Here is a 22,301-nt window from a genome sequence, read left to right on the forward strand (position 1 = left end):
TTTCTGTAAAAAAATCTCCTCTGCAGCAGTGCAAGGCAATCAATGTCCTCCTTGCTCTGTCCTCGATATTAATCTCCCATGAAAGCATCCTATTTAGAAGGATCCCTAATTAATGCACGCCAGTGGGACGTTCGGAAATTACTTTCAACACGGAGGTATTTTTGCGTCATTTTGTACACAGTACTCATGGTCAAGGATAATTGTCCCGAAATAAGTTGGAATGAATAGTAAAACTCCATAGAGGGTGTTAAAAACATATCAAATTTTCGTATTTTTTTCGGGGTATTTGAAAAATACACATAAATATTTTTTCTCACCTTTGAAAATATGCACCAACACACTTGCAGGCTGTGTATTACTGGCTACGCAGGTAAAATTTCCGGAATGTTCACGGCGTGTGCGTTGTATTGTTAACTCCGATGATTGAAAATCTATGGAACAAAAAAGGAATATGTGTTAGAAAAATTATTATTATTTATTAGTGGTATTTCACTAATTTTAAGATGGCACGATAGCACCAACAATTTTTTTAACAAAAAAAAATATGTGAACTTAAAACTATTCACAATAGAGTATAAAATCAATACCTAATTCCGATCATTTTGAGTAACTTTATAGAATAAACGAACAATTTTAAAGTGAACAAACGTTCGAAAACTTTTCTTACTCCATTTGTGATCACATATCGCCACACACTAGTGTCAAGTTGTTGTGCTCTACCAGCTTCTTCGCAAAACTGCCTGCTTATGTTATGCAAATGCGTCGAAGACAAGCGGAAGTGATAGTTGATTGACGCTATTGGCAGGCACTGCTGCTTATCCGAATACTCGCAGTGGCGTGCATATGCAAATTCATAGCCCTCATGGCGTACAAAATATTGAATTGCAACTTGGCTGTGCTCTCGATAAGAGAAAATGCACTTTATAGCGCAAATATGTGAAACTGTATATAAAATAATCGCAAAGTGTCGTTTTTGTTTGCGCACGGAAATGCAAGCAAACACATTTGTTGCATCACTTAAGGCGAATATAGGTATTTATGCGTGTCTGTATACTTATATATTGTACAATGCCGTGAAATGTTCAACTAGTGAGGAAAAATATGGGCTAAAATATGAATTTGCTGACTAGTGGCGAAGTGTTCCGATAAGCACTAGACTTGAAGCAAATTTCGATGAGTTGATGCAGAAAGAGTGTATAGTTATATTGGCGAACCAATTTTTTTAATATAAAAGCATATTTTTTAATTCGAAAGTGCTTTAAAAAGTCAAGTTAAAATTTTTTCTGAGTGTGGTTTCAAATAAAAAAATTAGGTACTTATTATGAGCTAGTATGAGACTTCAAAGTCTGGCAATAAAATCTGCTAGCATATAAGCTTATAAAAACTAGTAATTAGTGGTAATTACTTGGCTAACTAGTGGCGCCCTAACAACTATTGCTGGTAACTAGTAGTGTACTAGTTTTGAAGTAGTTTGCAAATAGTTGTTTTCGTTGCTGAGCTGATGCATGTAGCGCTATGCTTGCGTATGTATATAGAAGACTGCACGGTATTTCTGTTAATAATAATATTTAATGGCACTTATTTACCAATAATTCTACTCTGTATAGAAAATTTTTTTTAAATAATATTACTAAAAACTAATTTCAAATAAATTTTTATTTTTCAAACACCGAAGCTTCAATTATACAAAAGCAATTAGTTTTTAATTAAACTGATTTAGTTTTCTGGGTTTGAACATTTTATAAGCAATAATGATAATTAAAATTTGTTGACTGTCAATCACAAAATGAGGCCGGAATCGCTAAGATAAAATAGTTAGAAAGGTGTATACCGGCACGATGGAGCCCGGGTTCGTTAACATTTTTGACAAAAAAAAAAATATTTTCTTCTAACGATGGCCGTCACTTGGCAATACTAGATATTTTTCTGCTAAAAAATATTTTTCTAAAAAATAAAAAATTATATTTTTCTAAAAAATAAAAAATATTTTTTTTAAGAAAAAGTCTTCATAAATCGGCTTGTAAGTCACTTCAACTGCTGAATACTACAGCTAAATCAAAGAGAATGCCAAAAATGATGGGATTATTTAATAACGAAAATTTTGATCAACTAGAGTGGTTTTGGAGACTCAAGCAATAATCCGGGATTAATACAAAATAGTACAAAAATTTGTTAACAACTCCCTCATTCAATGAAAAATAATTTATTATATACTTACATCATACTTATTCACAAAATTCACTCACCTGGCTCCGTCGAAACATTGATGCCCCGATCGCTGTCATAGTTGATCATGCGGTTGTCATGATACCAGAATATGAACTCGGACGCCTCCGTATTCTGCACAACGCGACACTGTAGGCGCAGCGTAGAGCCTGGAGTCAAATAGCGTATTGGCGGTCCAGAGATTTCAGCACGCGCTTCTAAGCGAATTGAATGTAGCAATAGAAGCGAAATAATGGCAAAAAGTTAATTACAAATTCCATGCACATTGCCGGCGGACAATTGAAGTCGAGTTGAATTTGTTGATTATTGTTGCAATTCAAATGTTGATTATTGTTGTTGTATAAGCAAGCAGCATCATTGAAAATTGCAATGGCGTGTCACGAGCGCCGTAAAATTGAAATGAAAATTGGTTTGGCGAAAATTAGTGTTGGTTAGTTATTAATGCATGTGTGCATTTATACATTTATATATACTACTATATATACATATATGCCTACAGCACAAATACATATATACAGTCATTTGACTGGCTTATGACTTTCGCAGTTGTCATTTTATTAGCGACAGCTTAAACTGGTGAAATAGACTTTGCGCTGATTGCTGCCACCAACGCCCACCATGAAATATAGCTATAATACCATTAATTAAATATCACCGCTTCCAGTTATTATGCCGCACAATACGTGCTGGCTTAGCACACAAATGCAAGTATTTAATGCAAAAAGATATTCACGGCCTCGTGTAGCTGTAATCCGCTTAGCTAAGTTGCCAATTCATTTATAAACGAAACAATATTTTTTGTTGTTGGTTTAGTTATTTGTTATTTGTTGCTGTTTTAGTTATTTGTTGCTATTTTAGTTATTTGTTGCTTTTAATATTCGAGTATTGTTTTGGTTTTAATTGTATTTCGCCCTAAAGCCAATATTTGATTATATCGTGCACAAGAAATGACTTTTGATCCTGTCAATTTCGACCAAATATGAGGATAATCTCTGTGCTTTCAATACATATTTATATTTCTCTAATTAAAATATTGACAGTAATTTAATTAAAACACAAACATGTTGTCGGCAAAATATCCGCAGGTTACACAGCTTAGTTGCATAGTACGGATTTTTGTAAAGAGATAGTTGTCAACCCAGTTGTCAAGCCAGCAGTCAGGGTTTACGCATGTTTTTGACATTTCTGTTTTAATATAGCTTGGCTTTTTCCTGTACAAAAACCGTGTTTGAAACCAATGAAATGAATTTCTAAAGTTTCGGTTGTGTGCAACAAACACACAAAAATCGCTACATATGACAAAATGTGACAGATTTCAGTCTGAAGAACATTTTATCGCTATTGCAGTGAGAAACAATTGGCTTGGAGCGTTCTGATGAGATTTAAATATCATTTGCCGCTCAAACCAATTCTCTATACTTTGCGGCACGGCCACATTTATTTAGGCTTTTATATGCAACTCTTAACATCATAGGTTTCTTTTGACAAAATTTCGGTTTCCGAATCGTAAAAAAAATGGTAAAATCACTGCAGTAAAGATCTAACTCAAAATCAATGTTTTGTGTTAATATTATATTGAACAAGAAAAACGTTAACTATTATAAGATAATATACCTTTCACAGCTGCATTTCTTTTAGTAACTATGTGTTCGGTTTGTACGGAAGCTATATGCTATAGTGAACCGATCTGAACAATTTCTTCGGAGATTACATTGTTGCCTTAGAAAATAACCTATGCCAACTTTTATGGAGATACAAGAACTTGATTCCGATTGTTTAGTTTGTATGATAGCTATATGTTACAGTGGTACGATATCGGCAGTTCCGACACATGAGAAGCTTGTTGAAGAGAAAACCACGCTTGCAAAATTTCAAAACGATATCTTCAAAATTGATGGACTAGTGCCTTTATATACAGACAGACGGACATAGCTAAATCGACTCAGCTCAACATACTGATCATTTACGACTATATATATACTTTATAGGGCCTCCGACGCTTTCTTTTGGGTAGATATGTACATCGGTCAATGTATGGGATATGCATTAATCGGGTTAATACTCCCATGAGCCCCTATATTCCGAATATAATGATTTTCGAACTTCCAGGTGGCTTTATGCTGGAAATATCGGTCAGTATTTGAGTTATATCGTTGAAAATTGCAGAACATGTTTTAGTCATAACAGTATATATTTGTGCTTAAAATATATACGTTTAGGCGAAAACTTGACCTATCCCCCTAATAACTTTTCCAAGGATTTTCGAGCATATGGCTGACTTTGTTCCATATGAATGTTGATTGTATGTGAGGTACCTTAATGATACCCAGAGAATATTTTTTTTTGTATGCGAGGTAATAGTTAATGAAGAAAATTGGTTCGATTCCCAATTCCCATATGATAATGTTGCTTTTCTAACAAATCTATTGCCGAATATGCCAGTATATGAGTTATACAGAGTAAACGCATTTATATTATTGCTTGGATTCCCCATCCTCTAGTTGACGTTTTACATCAAGGTCAGGTATTTCCCTGGCGTTAATTCTTGCAAGTTTCGAGAATATATAATGTTATAGCCCTTTCTTACTTCTTATTTTGTAGAACTGAGAATTAAAAAAAAAATTTCCAATTTCTACTATTATAAATCAGATTGAAACATAAAGCAAGAATGCTAATTCCAAGTTTATGATAAACGGCAATAAGATATACATAAGATTTTAAGTCAACAGTTTTCAGGTGAAAAACTTATTGTGTATTGAACAAGGTACAAAGAGACGTCTGCGACCATTTAAAATATGTATATCCGACTGTCTGTATATATGCGAAATAGTCTCCATTTTTGGCCTGCATTTTGCGCATGTTTTTTCCTCTCTAAGTTATTTATTTGCCGTGTCAACCAGTATGGAAATATTTTTCATTTGTCGGCATATCATCTCAAAATTTGCCATAAGTGCATATCATTTAATGCTACAACTTCCGAAAAAGTTTTCAGTTAGAATGACTGTAGGTTGTAACTGCCATATTAACGACTAGCAAAATCAAATTTTTTTATGGAAATATTTTTATTTCTGAAATTTGTTCTAGTTCCGTTGCAACCAAAGTTAATATTTTTTCTAATGGAGGGAGCCTTCTGTAGAAGCTTCAAAAAATCGATTTGCTTAAATCTCTTTAAAAATTATCTAAGAATATGTCGCCAAAATTATAGATGGGAATTCGAAATATTGTCGAAGCTAGAAGATAAATACTGACCGAGCGTTTGGCAGAAAGGAAAAACTTATATCAAAGTAAGTTTTCATTTTCCAAATTATATTGTTTTACACCGAGTATTATTTACAAAAGCCCAACATTGGCGCAAATATGCAGAACAGGTTGCATGTACAATTATATGTACAGGGAGCCAGGTCCATATCATGAAATTATTTCGCATTTTGGCTGAAAATGGCAATGGATGTTTAGGGAGCCAGCCAACGTAACTGCGTTTTTAGTTTAATTGCAAATTATATAAAACAATAGAGGAGAGTGTAGAACAGGGCAGCAGTGTTGCTGTAAATGCATGCAGACCTATGCACACGGCAAAGTCACGTGAGCGCCATTGTGTGCGCTTCATTAACGCAACTTTAATTGCCAAGCGTATAAAATGCTAATGTCCGTTCATGCTATGTCAAACTGAATGCATTATGCATTTGTTGGTGTTTTTGTATTTGCCTCAAATACGCTATTGTTATTTATGTTGCATGCTTTGTGGCGTTATAGCATATTCATTAGATTTAACACAAATGCACACATATAAATACAACAAAAAACTGCGCTAGTGTGTATATATTTGCAGCGTAGGTGTGTATTTGGTGTATAGGTGTGTGTTTATTGTATAGGTGTATGTTTGCTGTATAGGTGCGTGCTTTGCCGGTAAGTGTGTGTATGTGGGTGGAGAATGTTTGACAATGAATTATATTTACGAGGCCGCACTGCTTATTAGAATTATAGTTCGCATTTAGTTCGGAACATTAGGGCTGCTAATGCAACCAAGCGCAAAATAATATCGTAATAATAATAAATTTGAATCCCAGAAGCAACAAAAACAGCAATTGGTGGAGGCTTACATGTATGCTTTAATGAGCTCACACATAAATAATTTACACAATAAAATTTATTACAAATTTAAATAGAAATTTAAATGCCTGTAAAAGTGCGCAGTTGCGGGTGCGCTTAACCCCAGCACGGGCCCACTTCGCTCTTCCGCCGTCGCATGACTGCTTGCTAGGGCGCTCATGGCCACAAATTGCTCTTGCGCTTCACATGCGCTCACACTCACACTCAGGCCACACTAAGCCATACACACACATACATGCCCAGCATATGTCTGCATGTGTGTATCGTGTGCGGCGTTGCCTGTGCTGCATGTTGCCATACGCAGGACAGTGACGCGTCCTTGAGCTCATTTTTCCAGTGCACTCAATGGCACATCGGGTGCATGAGCACATGAGTTAATGATTTCGTGATTATGTTTTGATTATATTTGAATTTTCAGTTCGGTTACAATTTTGCATTTGTTAAGCAATTAATTTCCATAAATAACAAAGTGAGCGCGCAATTGCGCAGATACTGAACGTAGCGCAATAAATTTAAAGCGCTATTTCTGGAAATATGACTCATTTGAAAAATTTAGGAATTATTTAAATTAAAACTCTTGAATATACATATATTTCTATTTGGTGAGACTTGTAAGTGTTGTACCGAATTTATTAAACTTTAAAATGTGAAAAATTAAAGTAATACCATCTGATAAAATTTAAAATCGGTGATTTATTTTGAAATATCTTGAAATCCTTTGTTCCCGTCTTCGGATTTCAGAAAAGCCTCCAAAAAAAGATGGCTGATGGTAAGAAATATTTTTCTGTTTACAATTTTCTGAAATCGAAAACTCAAAAATGATATAATAACATTAAATTAATGCAGTTAATGATCCAAAACTTAGTTGTTTGTGAAAAATTTGTCATTCAGAGTGGCTTAAAAAATCTATTGTTGTCAAGAAGCGCATTCCTTCGATCACAATCTGACGAATATTTATATCGGTCCAACCGCCTCTGCAAACGTCATTTGGAAAAACGAGCGTAAGGTTTTTGGAAGCGAATTAACCCAGGTAAAACATATATATTTGATTTTATTAGTAGGTACACCTCAGTAGTGCGTTGCGCTTTTTACAATGAATAGAAATACCAAACAAGATTTTGTCTAAAATTTTGTACTTCTAACCAAATTTTGTGTTTGGAATTCTTGCGAATGTTAGAAAAGGCTTACGATGATTCAGTTTAATACAAAGCCTTGAAAGAGATAGAGGAAGACATGCCTCGTACTGTAATACTTTCGACCTCCCCAACTGATGAAAATATTAAAAAGTCAAGGATATGAGGCTTGAAAATCATCGGTCAAGTGTTAGTGAGCCGACGGGAGAGCTCGCCATCTCTCGAAAGTTCGTTCGAATGATTTTGTTGGATATTTTGGTAATGAAACGCATTCTTGCTCGATTTAAAGCGATCAAGCTGAATTTTTGCCAAAAAGAGTGGCATAGTGACCGAATTTAAGGTCAAAAACGCAATGAGTATTGTTCCCTAAACTGATATTGCCCCTAAGTGTAACCCGTTTTCAGTCGATAGAAGCGATAAAATGAAATTCGCTCAATAATCTGAAGGCCATTCCAAAAAGTTCTTATTAAAAGTGTTTAGAAGACTTGAAAAATTGTTGCATCACTTTGAATGCGTTGATGAATAATTAAATATTTTTGGTTTTTTTTTACAATTTCTGAGTACGTTGTTGTCACAATATAGTCGATATTTTTTAACTTGATAAGTGGAGATAGTCATCCCACGTGGATTACTCTTTGTAATATGAAATTAATGTTTACGGGTGGAATATTATACATATATTAGAAGCTTAAGAGTTTTGTTGCGTAATTCTGTAGCCGAAGATCACCTGGATATTCATGCTAATTCTGAAATAATATCTTGGAGGTACTTTGACAGTTGATCGAAACTAATTCAGAATTTTCTCTACATAGAATTTAGCTATAGTTAGGTTCCCACAGGTTCGATATCGAGAGGCTACTTGTGTTAGACAAATGTATTTTACTGGTAATAATTTTTTTAACAATTAGTTAGTGTTTTGTGCAATTCCATTACGAATCAAAAAACCTAATATTGACAACTTATTCAGTGAATAAGGGTAAAGGAATTTAAAGTATTTATACGCTTAATAATGCTTTACTAACGTATATATATATGTAATACAAAATGGCGATAAATACTACTGGTATAATCTTCAAAAACACTGCTTTCATGAGAGACTTGTTGGCAGCAAAGACTCTTGTAACATTTATATTGTAAAAAAATATAAACGGTATCTTAGTCTACATAACATATATTTTCAATATATCAATTCAAGCAAGCCAAAAATTATGTAATATGTACGGAGGGCATGTGTCGACCGATCGCCAATGCCAAAATTGTCCCCGCAATTTCCATCCTGAGGATGCACGACGTCTTGTAAGGACTCTTGAAGCCGATTTGGATCAAATAAAGTAGGTTACTTATTAAAATTGCCGAATAACCAATCAAAAGCTGGCTGATGGATTAAGTTTTTCTAACCCAACTATGAACTAGCATATAAAACGGTTAGAATTAATTTCGAAGCATGACATATGGCTTTCTCATGTTCTAGCGGAACGGAATTTGCTTCGTGACGAATGTGATTTGCTTATCAAATGTCAAAGAAGTGATCCATTTTTAAAGTACATAGTTATTGGCGATGAAAGGTGTGTTATTAACAAGAATGTAAAGCAAAAGAGATCATGGTAAAAAAAGAATGAATTTCAAATTTTCTCAAACCATTTCGAAGACCACTTATTTCAGCCAAAATATTAGCTACAAAAACTCAATTGGGTCCTAAAACAGCAACTATGCATCTAACTATGTATACGCCACAACCGTAAATCTTGCTGATAAATGTTCATCATACGCCACGGGTCAGCGCTGCACAACACATATTCTCAATTTAGTTTGTTTTTGTTGTATACACTCGACTGATTTCTGCATTTGCAACGACACTGCAGCGAATACGCTTTCAGTAGATTTATTTGGCTTAATCCCCAGACAAGCAGCTTAAAATACACCAAATAAGCTGGTGATCTTTCTATTTGCCATTTCTTCTGCGCTTCGAAGAAATCTAAATATTCGTACGCTATAGTGGCAGCACCAGCGCAGACAATCTGTTAAATTTTATGCAATCAACTTGTGCACACACACGACAAATACACTCTAACATTCGCTCACACACACACACACAAGTACTTAGTTAGATTTGAGCGGGCGATACTCACCGACAACATTCAAATGCAGAAATATTGATGTGGGCGGATGGGTTGACACTTGACATTCATAGACGCCCGCATCACGTAGTTGCACAAATTTTATTTGCAGCGTCCAATCCTGTGGCATGCCACATCACGATTGAATTGGACAATCGCGCGTTAGTGAACAGCAATGCAATTGGTTGGGTGGGTGTCCAAGTTGCCAGCAGGTCCACAGTGGTATGAACGGTATGAAGTGAGGCGAAGCATTGGAAAAGAGAAAAAATAGAAATGGAAATAGAAATAGAAATATAAACAGGAACAGTGAAAAATTGTTGGATAATATGCTAACAGCATTCGCAGATAAATGTAACACAATCAGTGGCAGTGGATTTTTGGTGCGGCAAATGTTGCCACTTGCGCATGAACTAATGCATTTTACTTGTAACGTTACAGCGAACCAAAACAAAATGAAAAATCAAAATAAAATTGATTATGGACACCAATGTGGCGCGCGCAAAAAATTTAGATTTTCGCAGAAAAGTGCAGGCAGAGCTTTTTCCAGCCAAACACATCGAACTATTGCTCGATAATTTTTCCTTTTTTTCAGTTTTTTCAATTTTTGTTTTCTGGATTTAGCTGGCATTTCCGCAACAAAGTGTGAATGCGCTGCGAATTGTCGCACACGGCCGCCGCTGCGCTGAGTTATATTTATGCGGCTTGTCGCGTTTGGCTGCCTGATTGCAGTTGATGCCTTGTTGTTATTGCGCCGTTTTTCCTTAAGCCCATCGGGGGTCAGGTGGCGTTAGTGTGTGTGTTGGCGCACCATTTTATGCCAGTCACGTTTCATCGCTGCGGCGAGCTATTTTAACCACACATGCGCATGCAACATTCATTGCACTCGTGACGCAATGGCACATCACTCACGAATTCACGCGTGCGGCGAGTGGCGAGCGTTGCACGTATGCCAAGTGCATCCGTTGCAGTGGACACTTTGCTGCGCTTGTGTGTGAGTGTGGTATTTATGAGTGAGTGTTGGTGCATTAACGCATGCAAGGCACGGACAATTTTTGAGTTTTAAAGTGCGAAAAGTTTTTCAATAAATTTTGAATTTTTTTTGTGTTTTGTAATATTCTTATAAAATGTGACAAACTTGGCTGATAATGAGCTTATTCAGGCTACTTTGCAACACAAAAAGTGTATTATAATAAACTGAAGTATAGAGTTCAAGACTCATACAGATATTAGTATTATTATAAATATTACCTCGGAATGCTTCAAATGCGTGGCGCTGAATCGCTCATCACTGCTGTAGGTAGTCAGTCCCACTGTCAGTAGATGATAGTCTTTTTTGCGTATCCAAGATACCTGTAATGAGAGAAAAGTTGTTGTAGTTGTTAGATTATGCACAGAAGTGGCTAAACGATACATATTTATAGATCTACCGAAACTTTGGGCGCTATATAGGCCACATACTCAAAGTGGAGAATGTCCTTCTAAATTTTCTGCAGGTTAGGAAGGATTAAAGCCTACTTACAAAAGAAAAAAATCATCCGCAGAGACTAAAATTTAGTATACGTTATTACTGACCATAATTAAATATATCATTGAGTAATATGAACATTGTAAACGCGCCTTCTCTGATGACACTGGAGTATTTAAATGATATATTTCATTGAACTGTGTTACATTGATGAGTCGATTTGTATGACAACTATATGTAAAAGTGCTCCAATTTGCAAAATTCCTATGGAGAATATACCGTTGCCTTCAACAAACATTTTCTCTAAATATTGTGCTGATATTTTTTCGTATAAAAAAGCTTTCCATAGAAGGACATGATTTTGGTCGATCAGGCAGCTATAAGCTAAAACAGTCCGATCTCAATAATTTCTTGTTGTATTATAACATTGTTTTGGGCAATAATTCTTGCCAAATTTCATGAAAATAATTTTTCAAATAAAAAAAATTTTCTTACAAAGACTTGAGTTTCAGCGATCAGTTTGTATGGCAGCTGTATGTTATAGTAAACCAATATTCGCGGTTTCCACAAGTTAGCAGCTTCTTTCGAAGAAAATGATTTGTGCAAACTTTCAGCGCGATATCGCAAAAACTGACGGACTAGCTCGCGTTTATATATTTTTAAAATAATCCATTCAGCAACGTCCAATTTGTAGCTCATAAAACTCAGTTCGTTGAAGCCCTTCTTAATGCTGTGCTACACAAACTAAAGGTTGACTTGTTACCCAAAATGGTCATTAATCATTGGACTTAAAGTCATAAAATTCGCAATTCACTCACCCAACAGCAATGTACTACACTGCGTATACGTAACATGAAATGATTGTTCAAAGCACGTGTGCTCACTTAACACAACTATTTATACATATGTGTTTATAAACACACACATGTATATATATATATATATATATTTATTTATGTATATGTACAAGGTACACTTTTATAGCAATCAATTTCGAATTTATAAAATATTGATGAATTTATTTATCTCAACACACGCCAGCCGGTTTTCGGGTGGAGGCATAATATAGAGCTTGTAAGCGAACGCAAAAAAAGAGATACGAAATGAAAGAAAAATATTTAGAGATGCTCTCTATCATACATATCAGTTTATATTTCCGAGAATAAGGGACGTACACAAGTCTTCGTAATGACATTAAGTGAATTTCGATTTTCTTATCTCCCGCTTTTAAGCACTCACAACGAAAGCTTGAGCAAATATTGTTATATAATCTTTTTCACCTTCTTTACTTTTATTTAAATGCTGCACAGGCGACTGGCCGAACAATATTGTCCATCACAAGTGAAGTATTTGGGCACAAGCCACTCACATCCGCTGGCTTTAGATGGCAACGAGCAAGGACACATATTAATATTTTTCAGTTTTGTAAACCAACTAAAAGCGGAAAGAAAGCACGACATAAAAGCATATTGCGGGTATTATGTGCCGAGCGTCTGTTTAAATTTTAATTTATTTACTTTGCTATCGTTTACGCACACACATATGCAGCATCAGCTGCTGTAAGGACGGGTAATAGCCGAGGCGCGGCCTGAAACTTTATTCTATGTGAGCCTTTTTTTTATTAAATATCATTTGGTTTACATGAGCTTCTATTGTGTCAGGTCGTTTACTCCAACTGTTATGAGCTGCTGTGTTCTTGCTGTTATTGCGCAGCGATTTGTCTTCACTGACGCTGCTTTGCTTTCCCACTGCGCACAAGCTTCTATGTGTGTGTGAAAGTAAAACTTGTGTGTGCATTCAATTCAAAGTAAAATGAAAGAAAGCAGAAATTTTCATATGACTCTTTTGTTTTCTAAATTGATTGTGGCGCCATATTGTCGTCTTCAAGCCGACCGCCCAGACCCGCAATGGAGGAAACGAAGCAAAGTGCGTCAAATTGACGCAAATGTCAAGCCATTGAATAATATTTCCACTCATTTGCTGTCGTTCCATCTCAATAGCCTCGCCGTACTTTCTATGCGCATGGACTAAGAGACACAATATGTTATGGGCGATTATGTATGAACACACACACACATATATAAATACATATACGCACAACACTTTGTCATTAAGAGAGAATTACTTCGACCCTAAAATGAACTTTTCACAATTACTATTCAAGCACATGAGGTTTGCAGTCGACTTTCCTTTTAAAGCTTGGAAAATGAAAGTGAAAGTTGATACTTTAGAATGCCATGAACCGTTATTTATGTAAGTACCTACAAGGCATATTTATTGTTGGCACATGGTGGTCACTCTGGGCGCTGAGTGGCCCATATCAACACTACTTTGCTTATTGAATTGTAAATGCCAAGCGTTTGTACGGTTCGGCGATTTCCGTTATGCCGAAGAAAGTAGCGGAAATTGTTCTCGCACATTTTTCTATTTTTTAAGTAAATATGTTTAATATTTCCTTTTTGAATATTTATTTGTTTGCTTTGGAAAATGGCTTAATATTTGCATACGAGTGGCACATAAGTGCATTATTGTTTGAATCGAAAATCGAGTATGTTTGCTTTAGGCAAAGCAAAGGGTTGCAAATGATTGTATTTACTTGTAAAATTTTGTCAAATTTATTAAAGGCAAATATTTATATATTTGAGTGAACGAAATTTGAATCACGACCACTCGACAATTAGTTGGGTATTCATATTTCTTAAAGGCTAGTCTTCAATGCTTATTTTCAGTTTTCAATTTTTTATTTTGAGTTTTGTAAATGCTTAAAAGATTTGTGACATCTCAACGAAGCCCGCCTCGCATTCACGCATGATCAATTGGTGTTATAAAAAAACATAAAAGAACTCCTGCTTCCTAAAATTAAAATGAATAATCAGACAAAGCTCTTCTTTAACTGAATAATCCCTTAAGAATTAGTAGTTCAGTCCAGAGCTACAAAACAAGGAGAATCCCAGTCTTTTTTCCACTGAAATTAGTTAAAACAGATTTGTTCGTAGCGGTTGAAGTATTGCAGTGAAATTTTAGTTAAAAAATTAAAATTTTGTTAAAATTTATGGAAAAAGAAAACAAACAAGTGCTAGTGAAAGAGATATAAACGTGAAGTTATGGAAAGTAGTAAAAAGTTTCCATGAAATCAGTCATACAGTGGATCGAACACAGTCCTCCATTCAATGAGTGAATAGAACGTATGAATCGATGGGTTCAACTGCCTCAAAGCTTCGTTAGGAGCGTCCCTCTAAATGAAGTGATCGTAAAGAGCGCTATATCCTTAAGAAACTACAAAAGAGCCAAAGGCAAAGACAACAAATAATGCGAAATTCGTTAAAATACGGTTCCAAAAAACCATTTGTCACCATGTCCAAAATTATCAAGAAAGCTGGTTATCGAGGTCAAGTCGCACGGAAAAAGCTAATAATTTCATTGACGAACAGGTAAAAGCATGTTGCATTTGCCGATGAATATATATATAGATCGGTCGAGTTTCGGAAACGAGTTATTTTCTCAAACGAAAGCGTATTTTGTATATTTGAAATGAAATTGGCCAGAAGTTTGTTTGGTGAAAACGAGAGTGAGTTTGAGTTTTTATATTTCATCGCCACAAATTTGTAAGAATTGTATATGTCCAAGAATACTATTTGGTTAAACAAACTGATAATAAAATTCAAGTAAAACAATTTTCTTGGTATCGAATAAGTAAAAGTTTGATTAGTATAAGAGAGAAAGAAAGAAAGAAAAACTCTAAAGAGTTCCACAATTGTGAAAATTAAGTAATTCACAAAATGAGAACTCGTCAGCCTTTCGACACGACTGCCTCACTATGACGCCTAAACGAACAAAACAATTAATCAAAAAAGAGGCAAAGTGGCGAATTCAAAGGTAATAAATTTAAACATCCTTACAAGCAAACAGTGCATATATTCTTATATACTTATTTATGTACGAAATAAAGATCTGGTATGTATATTTTTTACTTAGCTACAAAAATTTTACTGTTTCTTATTCTATATACTGCCAAGTATAGCAATGAGATTATCTTTGGGTAAATAATCTGTATGTGCCGCCATTTTTGTTTTTGCAATTTCAAAATGTTTGTCTGCACTATTTATTGGACATTGGCACGCATTCAGATGTTGAAGATATTTTCCGTAGAATCAGTTAGAAAAGCAGAAATATTCAGAGGGTTACAACTTTCGAAGATGACGAATTGAAGACATTACTCCAATGCGATCCATCACAAAAGCAAAAAAGCTTGCTTCAGCATTTGGAGTCACCATACAAAGCATTTTAAAGTGACTACATGCAATGGGAATGATTCAGAAGCAATGAACTTGAGTGTGTTTTGACCTCAATACCAGTAGAGGCACAAAAGAGTGATTCTGCTACATGACAACGCTCGTTTTAACGTCGCTAAACCTAGAAACGCTTGAACGGGAAGTTCTACCTTAATCGCCATATTCCTTAGATATTGCAACGCCTCCTTGACGCGCTCAAAACAAAGCACTGCAACTTCAGGAAGCACTTGTCCATCATGGGCATAGTCTCTTTCGCAAACTGCCGCTTCTAAGACATGGAACAGGGAACTCAAGAACACCTCGCTTTAGATTGCCTAAACTTTGTGACCATATGTTACATAGAAGAAGACACAATGTACCATAGGTCGTAGTGCAAAGCCTTAACTTTTCTATCAATCTATCTATCCGTTCCATTCGCTGGCACATGATTTGGCTCAGAAACTACCCTCGAGCGTACAAGTTCTTAAGTTTGTATCTCCAAAGCGGTTACTCAAACAAATACATCAAATTAAAAAATTAAGAAAATATTATAGAAGTGTTGTAAAATTTAATAAGATGTTAAAAAAATCGAATTTTTGAAACCCGTAAGCCCATGTAACCCCTTAAGAATTATATCGAAATTAAACCAAATTCTCAAATAAGTTCGTTTTTCAAATTCATTTGATGAAGAAGGGTCTTCATGCTGTTAGTTGGCTTTACAGTATATACAGCAGGAGAAAAGAACGAAATCGTAGAAATAACTGAGAATGTCACACTAATGACATTTGAAGTCGGGAATGAAACAAATCTGGTCCATATGGGGATCTAATCCTTAAACATATATGAATATCCATCCATCTAATTAAACTGCCGTAGTATGTATTTCAACCGACATCTAATACAAAAGGCATCCAATTTTCAGCTGCAACCGAATTCAGCGCCACCTTACTTGATAAACAGAGCAATGTGCCTGTGTATATACGCTATGACTCTCCAAACACCAGGCATAAGAGAATTGAGTTTTATTTATGTAAACACTCATGAGCGGAAGTGCTATAAAAAAGAAAGAATTTGCATGTTGGCAAACGAAAAAAAAGAACCGACGAGAATAAACAAAGAAGAAATTACACACATAAAAAATGTGGATAAAGATAACAGCGAAAGCGAAGGACGCAGACACAGGAAAAGCACACTCTGACTATGTGTGACAAATAAGGAAGAGTGAGGAAGAGTGTGAGTGAGAGCGAGCGTGATATAGTGAAAGTGAAAATGTGAAGCGAAAAAATGCAGCAACAAATCACTTGCAGTGCAAAAAACAAAAAGAATTTATTGCGATTTTATGTTAATTTATCTGGCAGCGCACACAAAGACACACTCGAGCGCACGAACGCATACGAGCACAGCATGTGATACATATGTATGTACGTAGGCAACGAGTGGCACCTAAAAACGTTTTGAAGGGCGCGGTGTAACAACAGAGGCGAAGGATAAGAACAGCGAACGATTCTTAATCGCGCCAAGCTTTTGTTTTTATGTCAGTGTGTCACTGCTGCTGTGCGGCGCTTGCAGGGAGGCCTCTGTGACGCAACTGTGCAGCTGTGCTTTGCTTAGCGGTGTCTAGATAAATTTTACAGTCCGTTTTATGCTTACGTTTATTTGTGTGCCACACTCACACTCGCATGCGCATATTTGTCATTGAGCGTGCTTGAACATTCTTCATCTTTACTGTTGCGCTGCCAGTCCTCCTTACAGCCATTTAATGTGCATTTAAATTTTTTCCTCTTTATTTACTATATATGAAGTTTACTGCCATCGTTTCGACTCTTTTAACCGCACTGATTTGTTGCATTACTCTCGCTATAAAAATTGAAATACTTGCATTCACAGCTGGCTTGCTGCCACTTTTGGCGTTCTCGGTTCATATGAAGGCATGCCAGTGAGTGGCTTCTGCGCTTTTCATGCGCTCATAAAACAACAAGTACAAATTTAACAACATGTGTGTGATGAAACGGCGCTCATTTCAAATAACTATTTATGTTATCGTTCAACACGTAGTTGTGTCACTTTTTTCAAGATTTTCGACAACTTTGCAATTATTAGCCTTAAAAGGTCGTATATATTCTAAATCAATGTCTGGACATCGGTTAAAACAAAATAATGCTCACTGTACACAAAAGCATTTACCAAATAAGTAAGGAGGGGCAACCGAGTGCAACCGAACATTTTACACTCTTGCACCTAGCCAAATGTAAAGCCAATAGTAAAGTCAGCCGGATGTCCGAAAATCCTGATATTAGTTATATGGGGGTAAGTCAAGTTTTCGCTCAAATTTATTTTTTTTAGGCATAAAGATACACTTATACTTGGTATACTCGTATGGGGGCTAATGAAAAAAAGTCAACTATAGGTGGTGGCATCCAAATATTCGATACCTAGGGGCTTGAACAGTTTTTATTCGAAAAAAATTAACACGTTTTCTCGCTTTGCATATTATTTTTCGAATGTCCGGTTAGAATTCCAGACAAAACCGAAGTGTCATAAGGAAATTTAAACAATTTTGAGACATTTCGTATACATTTTGACTAAATATTTTTGGATGAATTTTTTGAATTTTGGCCTATGGGCGCAACCACTGTGTGTTGGTTATTCTAGATGAAATGACAGTTCTTGGGTTTCTTCCGGTTAATCTTCGGCCCAAATGTGAAAATTTGGCATCGAATCTTCTTGAAACCAAGAGCCAATAGAGCGAAGTGATGTCGCGTGGAAAGGTCGAGCGGCTTCAGTTTTTACATAAGCTCTACGAGTATTTTAAGATCTCAACGTAAAATGCGCCAAGTCGTTCCACACGTCAGTCCGAGTTGCTGTAAACGAAAAAAGCACCTCTACCTGGTTCACCCGTTATTAACTTAGAAAAATATACTCTTACCAGTTACTTAGAATTTTTCAGAACTAATTTTTTTAAATTAATTTCTTTCAATTTGTGAGTTTATTTATTTTTTAGTTTTGCTGTGGTATTGATACTTGTTTTAGTGTATATTCACCTTCTTAGCAAAAGCGCTTAATATAAAATATATTTTAGTTTATCGATTTTTTTTTTTAATTTTTTATGAACGAGTTAGTCTCTTATCGTATATATGCATAATACAAAGTATTAATTAGTTCTTTCGAAATTTAACAAAGCCACATTCTTCTCTTCTTCTATGCAAATAAAGTTTTTACTAAAATATTCGTTTTTCTAATCCTAAAGCACTTTGAGAGCATAGTAAAGCTACTTTATTATTTTAAATGAAAATAAATTAAATAAATTGTTTTGTGCTTTGAGAAATTAACTTTGAACAAAATTCTAAACTTTTTCTTAAATTTAACTTAGTAAAATCAGCTTGGCATTTAAATTATAAGCTTTAAATAATACTGAATTGTAACTACAAATTTAGTTGTACGTAACTGTACAATTAAAATAACACTGCAAATCAAACTGTTCAGCTACGAAATTCATATTTTCCACTTGAGAGCCTTGCACAGCAGCAAGATGCAATTATATGCGATTTTACGGTAAACAAATCAATTTTCAAATCTAAGGCATCAACACACATATACACATACAAATGTATTTGCAAGCATATTTGCATATTATGCGCATTCGAGGGGTGGAGTGTTGCAGCAGTGTGGAGGTGAGTGAGTGCAAAGCTCAAGTGCTGCAAGCAATATTTTAGTTACCTGCTAGTTGTTAGCTCAGCAAATCGAACAAAACACACACGCAATTCATGCACATTTCCAGTGTTTTAGAATAAATAAAAGCAAATTGCTTTTCTGCTGCCACTCTGCATGTGCTTTCGTTGTAACTGTGTATTTTTGGCAATTTCACTCGAGAAAGAAAGTGAAATAAATTCTGAGACCGCTCAATAATACAGCTCCAAGTAAATATGTAATTGTGTGTGAGTGTGTGATCAGCTTTTTGCAAGATACATTGCTTATAAATTTCTGCTTTTTGTTGCTTGCAATAGAAACATATATAGTATGTACATATATTCTTATGGCAAGCTGGCTTTAGTTAGTTTTCTGTCTCGCAAGCAATCAGTATTAAATGTTTACCTTGAATTGCTGCCCTTGCTGTTGTTGTTAAATTGAAAATTACCCTTTTAAACGCTTGCATATGTGTGCCGAGCACTTCATTTCTAACGAAACATAAAATATTACAAATTTCCTACGATTCTTAGTTGAGCTGTGTGTATTTGTTGCAGCCATATGCATTTTATAGGGTCCAGCAGTTGACCCGGGGGAATTGAGTGCTCTAAAAGTGGCAACCGAAAGTCAAAGAGCATTAGGTAATAAACAGAAAACTGCATGACTTATGCTTTTGAGTTTAGTTGGAAATGGTGAATGCTTTATTGACTTCTGATTGGTGACAAGGTCGCAATGGTATCCACATGCAAGTTGGAAAAAAGGTTTTTGGCTTAATTTTTTGAAAAAGGTAATAATATCTGCAATGAATACAAATATTGTAAATATAGAGAATTTTAATGAATTTTGATAATCGATGATTTACTTTGAAAAATCGTGGAACCTATAACTTTTGTAGCCGATTTCCAGGAGAACCTTCGTAAAAAGATGTTTGGCAATGAGGAAATTTGTTTTGAGTTTTCTGCTTAAAATTAATTTAGGTTCAAAAAATAAAAAGAACTATTGTTATTATAGCAACAGATAAATACAGCTAATGATCGACTTATAGTAAAAATTGTAACTTTTGGCAAAATATTGTCTTTCCAAAATGCCATTAAATTTTTGTGAAAAATTTTTCATTTTATAGTGGCTTAAAAGACTCAGATATTTCTCTCACTGACCTTGAAAATGGAGCGGAAACTATTTTCAAATAGAAGTCGATTTTTTGATTAACCGTGAAAGGTTGTTACCTCCACAAGTAAAGTTCAATAACACACTATACTAACGATTATTTAGATTTTAAGAGGGTTCAACGCGTCTTCCACCTTCATATTGACGTTGAGCGGGACCAAAAGCTCCGTCAGGATCGGGAAGGACCTCTCCGAGCCGTTCGATACCAAACGAGGTTTCAGACAAGGCGACTCCCTATCGTGCGACTTTTTCAATCTGCTGCTGGAGAAAATTATTAGAGCTGCAGAACTTAATCGAGCAGGTACAATCTTTTATAAGAGTGTACAGCTGCTGGCGTATGCCGATGATATTGATATCATCGGTCTCAACACCCGCGCCGTTAGTTCTGCTTTCTCCAGACTGAACAAGGAAGCAACGCAAATGGGTCTGGCAGTGAACGAGGGCAAGACGAAATATCTCCTGTCATCAAACAAACAGTCGTCGCACTCGCGACTTGGCACTCACGTCACTGTTGACAGTCATAACTTTGAAGTTGTAGATAATTTCGTCTATTTAGGAACCAGCATTAACACCACCAACAATGTCAGCCTAGAAATCCAACGCAGGATTACTCTTGCCAACAGGTGCTACTTCGGACTGAGTAGGCAATTGAAAAGTAAAGTCCTCTCTCGACGAACAAAAACCAAACTCTATAAGTCGCTCATAATTCCCGTCCTGCTATATGGTGCAGAGGCTTGGACGATGACAACAACCGATGAGTCGACGTTGCGAGTTTTCGAGAGAAAAGTTCTGCGGAAGATTTATGGTCCTTTGCGCGTTGGCCACGGCGAATACCGCATCCGATGGAACGATGAGCTGTACGAGATATACGACGACATCGACATAGTTCAGCGAATTAAAAGACAGCGGCTACGCTGGCTAGGTCATGTTGTCCGGATGGATGAAAACACTCCAGCTTTGAAAGTATTCGACGCAGTACCCGCCGCGGGAAGCAGAGGAAGAGGAAGACCTCCACTCCGGTGGAAGGACCAAGTGGAGAAGGACCTGGCCTCGCTTGGAATATCCAATTGGCGCCACGTAGCGAAGAGAAGAAACGATTGGCGCGCTGTTGTTGACTCGGCTATAATCGCGTAAGCGGTGTCTACGCCAGTAAAGAAGAAGAAGAATGTTCTCTCTCAATCTGCTGCAATATCGCTTCTACTTTTTGGAGATTCTGTGGGAAACTCTGAATTTGAAATGCAGTGTAGTATCATTGCCATATGACTCACTTTCCACAGAATAGTTCAAGTTTTGAGTAACTTTACCATCCTCAGTGTTTGAATGTCAATATTTAACGTTTTCATATGATTGGTGTTCACTGATCTGATGTATTCTTCCAACAGCAAATATTTTTAGAAAAAATTTAGAGGAGCCTAACAATGAAAATATCGTTTAGCCGACAGTTTACTATACCGTGTACACCCTCTCTAATAGTCTATTTACTACTTTATTGAAAATTGAAAATTCTTACTTATAGAGACAGTTTGATGCAACAAAATGCTTTAATTGCTGCCGATGTATTTAAAAAGTTGAAGTAGTTGGCCCTATGTTCACTAACAAACCCTCTCTGAAACACTCGATTCCAGTCTGAGGCAGTGTTCATCATTGCCTAAATTTAACTTCTATAAAGGAGTTACAGCAGACGAACTTTGCTTCGGTATCTGTCTCATATGCAAATCATTAGTGAATACTCGTTACTATCGTTCGCTCACTCTTCCTTTCTGGTCAGGGTCTAAGTTGCTTCCTTTCACTCAAACAACATTTTTATTCTCATTATGGGTAAAGCAACCAGATACGTTGTTATGTCATGTCATTCCACAGCTGAGTCTGAACGCAAATGAATAGTAACAAAAAATAATTATTCTTAGCTTTATACAAAATACTTATTTCATTCGAATAACTTCTACTTTCGTGCATTTAATACAGCACATAGTTTAAAAATTGAATAAAGCATTTTTCGGACGAGTCACAAGTCATTCGTTAAACTCAAACTGCTTTCTTGGCAGATACAAAAATAATTATAATGAAAGCAGTCGAAAGGTTCACCTTGAAAAATTCGGAAGTTAAAAAGCATGACTTTTAGTTATAA

At 35.8% G+C, this 22,301-nt stretch overlaps 1 protein-coding gene across 2 annotated transcripts in view; it reads right to left on the reverse strand.

The window, feature by feature from the left end:
• The window catches only part of LOC105228323 (uncharacterized), a 157,144-nt gene that overhangs the window by 20,950 nt on the left and 113,893 nt on the right, over positions 1–22,301 (reverse strand). For both annotated transcript variants that reach the window (XM_049450777.1, XM_049450776.1), the window contains exons 3-6: positions 10,835–10,936; positions 9,599–9,707; positions 2,247–2,423; positions 318–431 (exon numbers count right to left, since the gene is read on the reverse strand). In XM_049450777.1, the coding sequence (XP_049306734.1) occupies positions 318–431; positions 2,247–2,423; positions 9,599–9,707; positions 10,835–10,936 (502 nt within the window). The remainder of the gene's footprint in view (positions 1–317; positions 432–2,246; positions 2,424–9,598; positions 9,708–10,834; positions 10,937–22,301) is intronic.

This window comes from Bactrocera dorsalis, chromosome 3 (genome assembly GCF_023373825.1).
Source record: "Bactrocera dorsalis isolate Fly_Bdor chromosome 3, ASM2337382v1, whole genome shotgun sequence".
NCBI classification, from domain to species: Eukaryota; Metazoa; Arthropoda; class Insecta; order Diptera; family Tephritidae; genus Bactrocera; species Bactrocera dorsalis.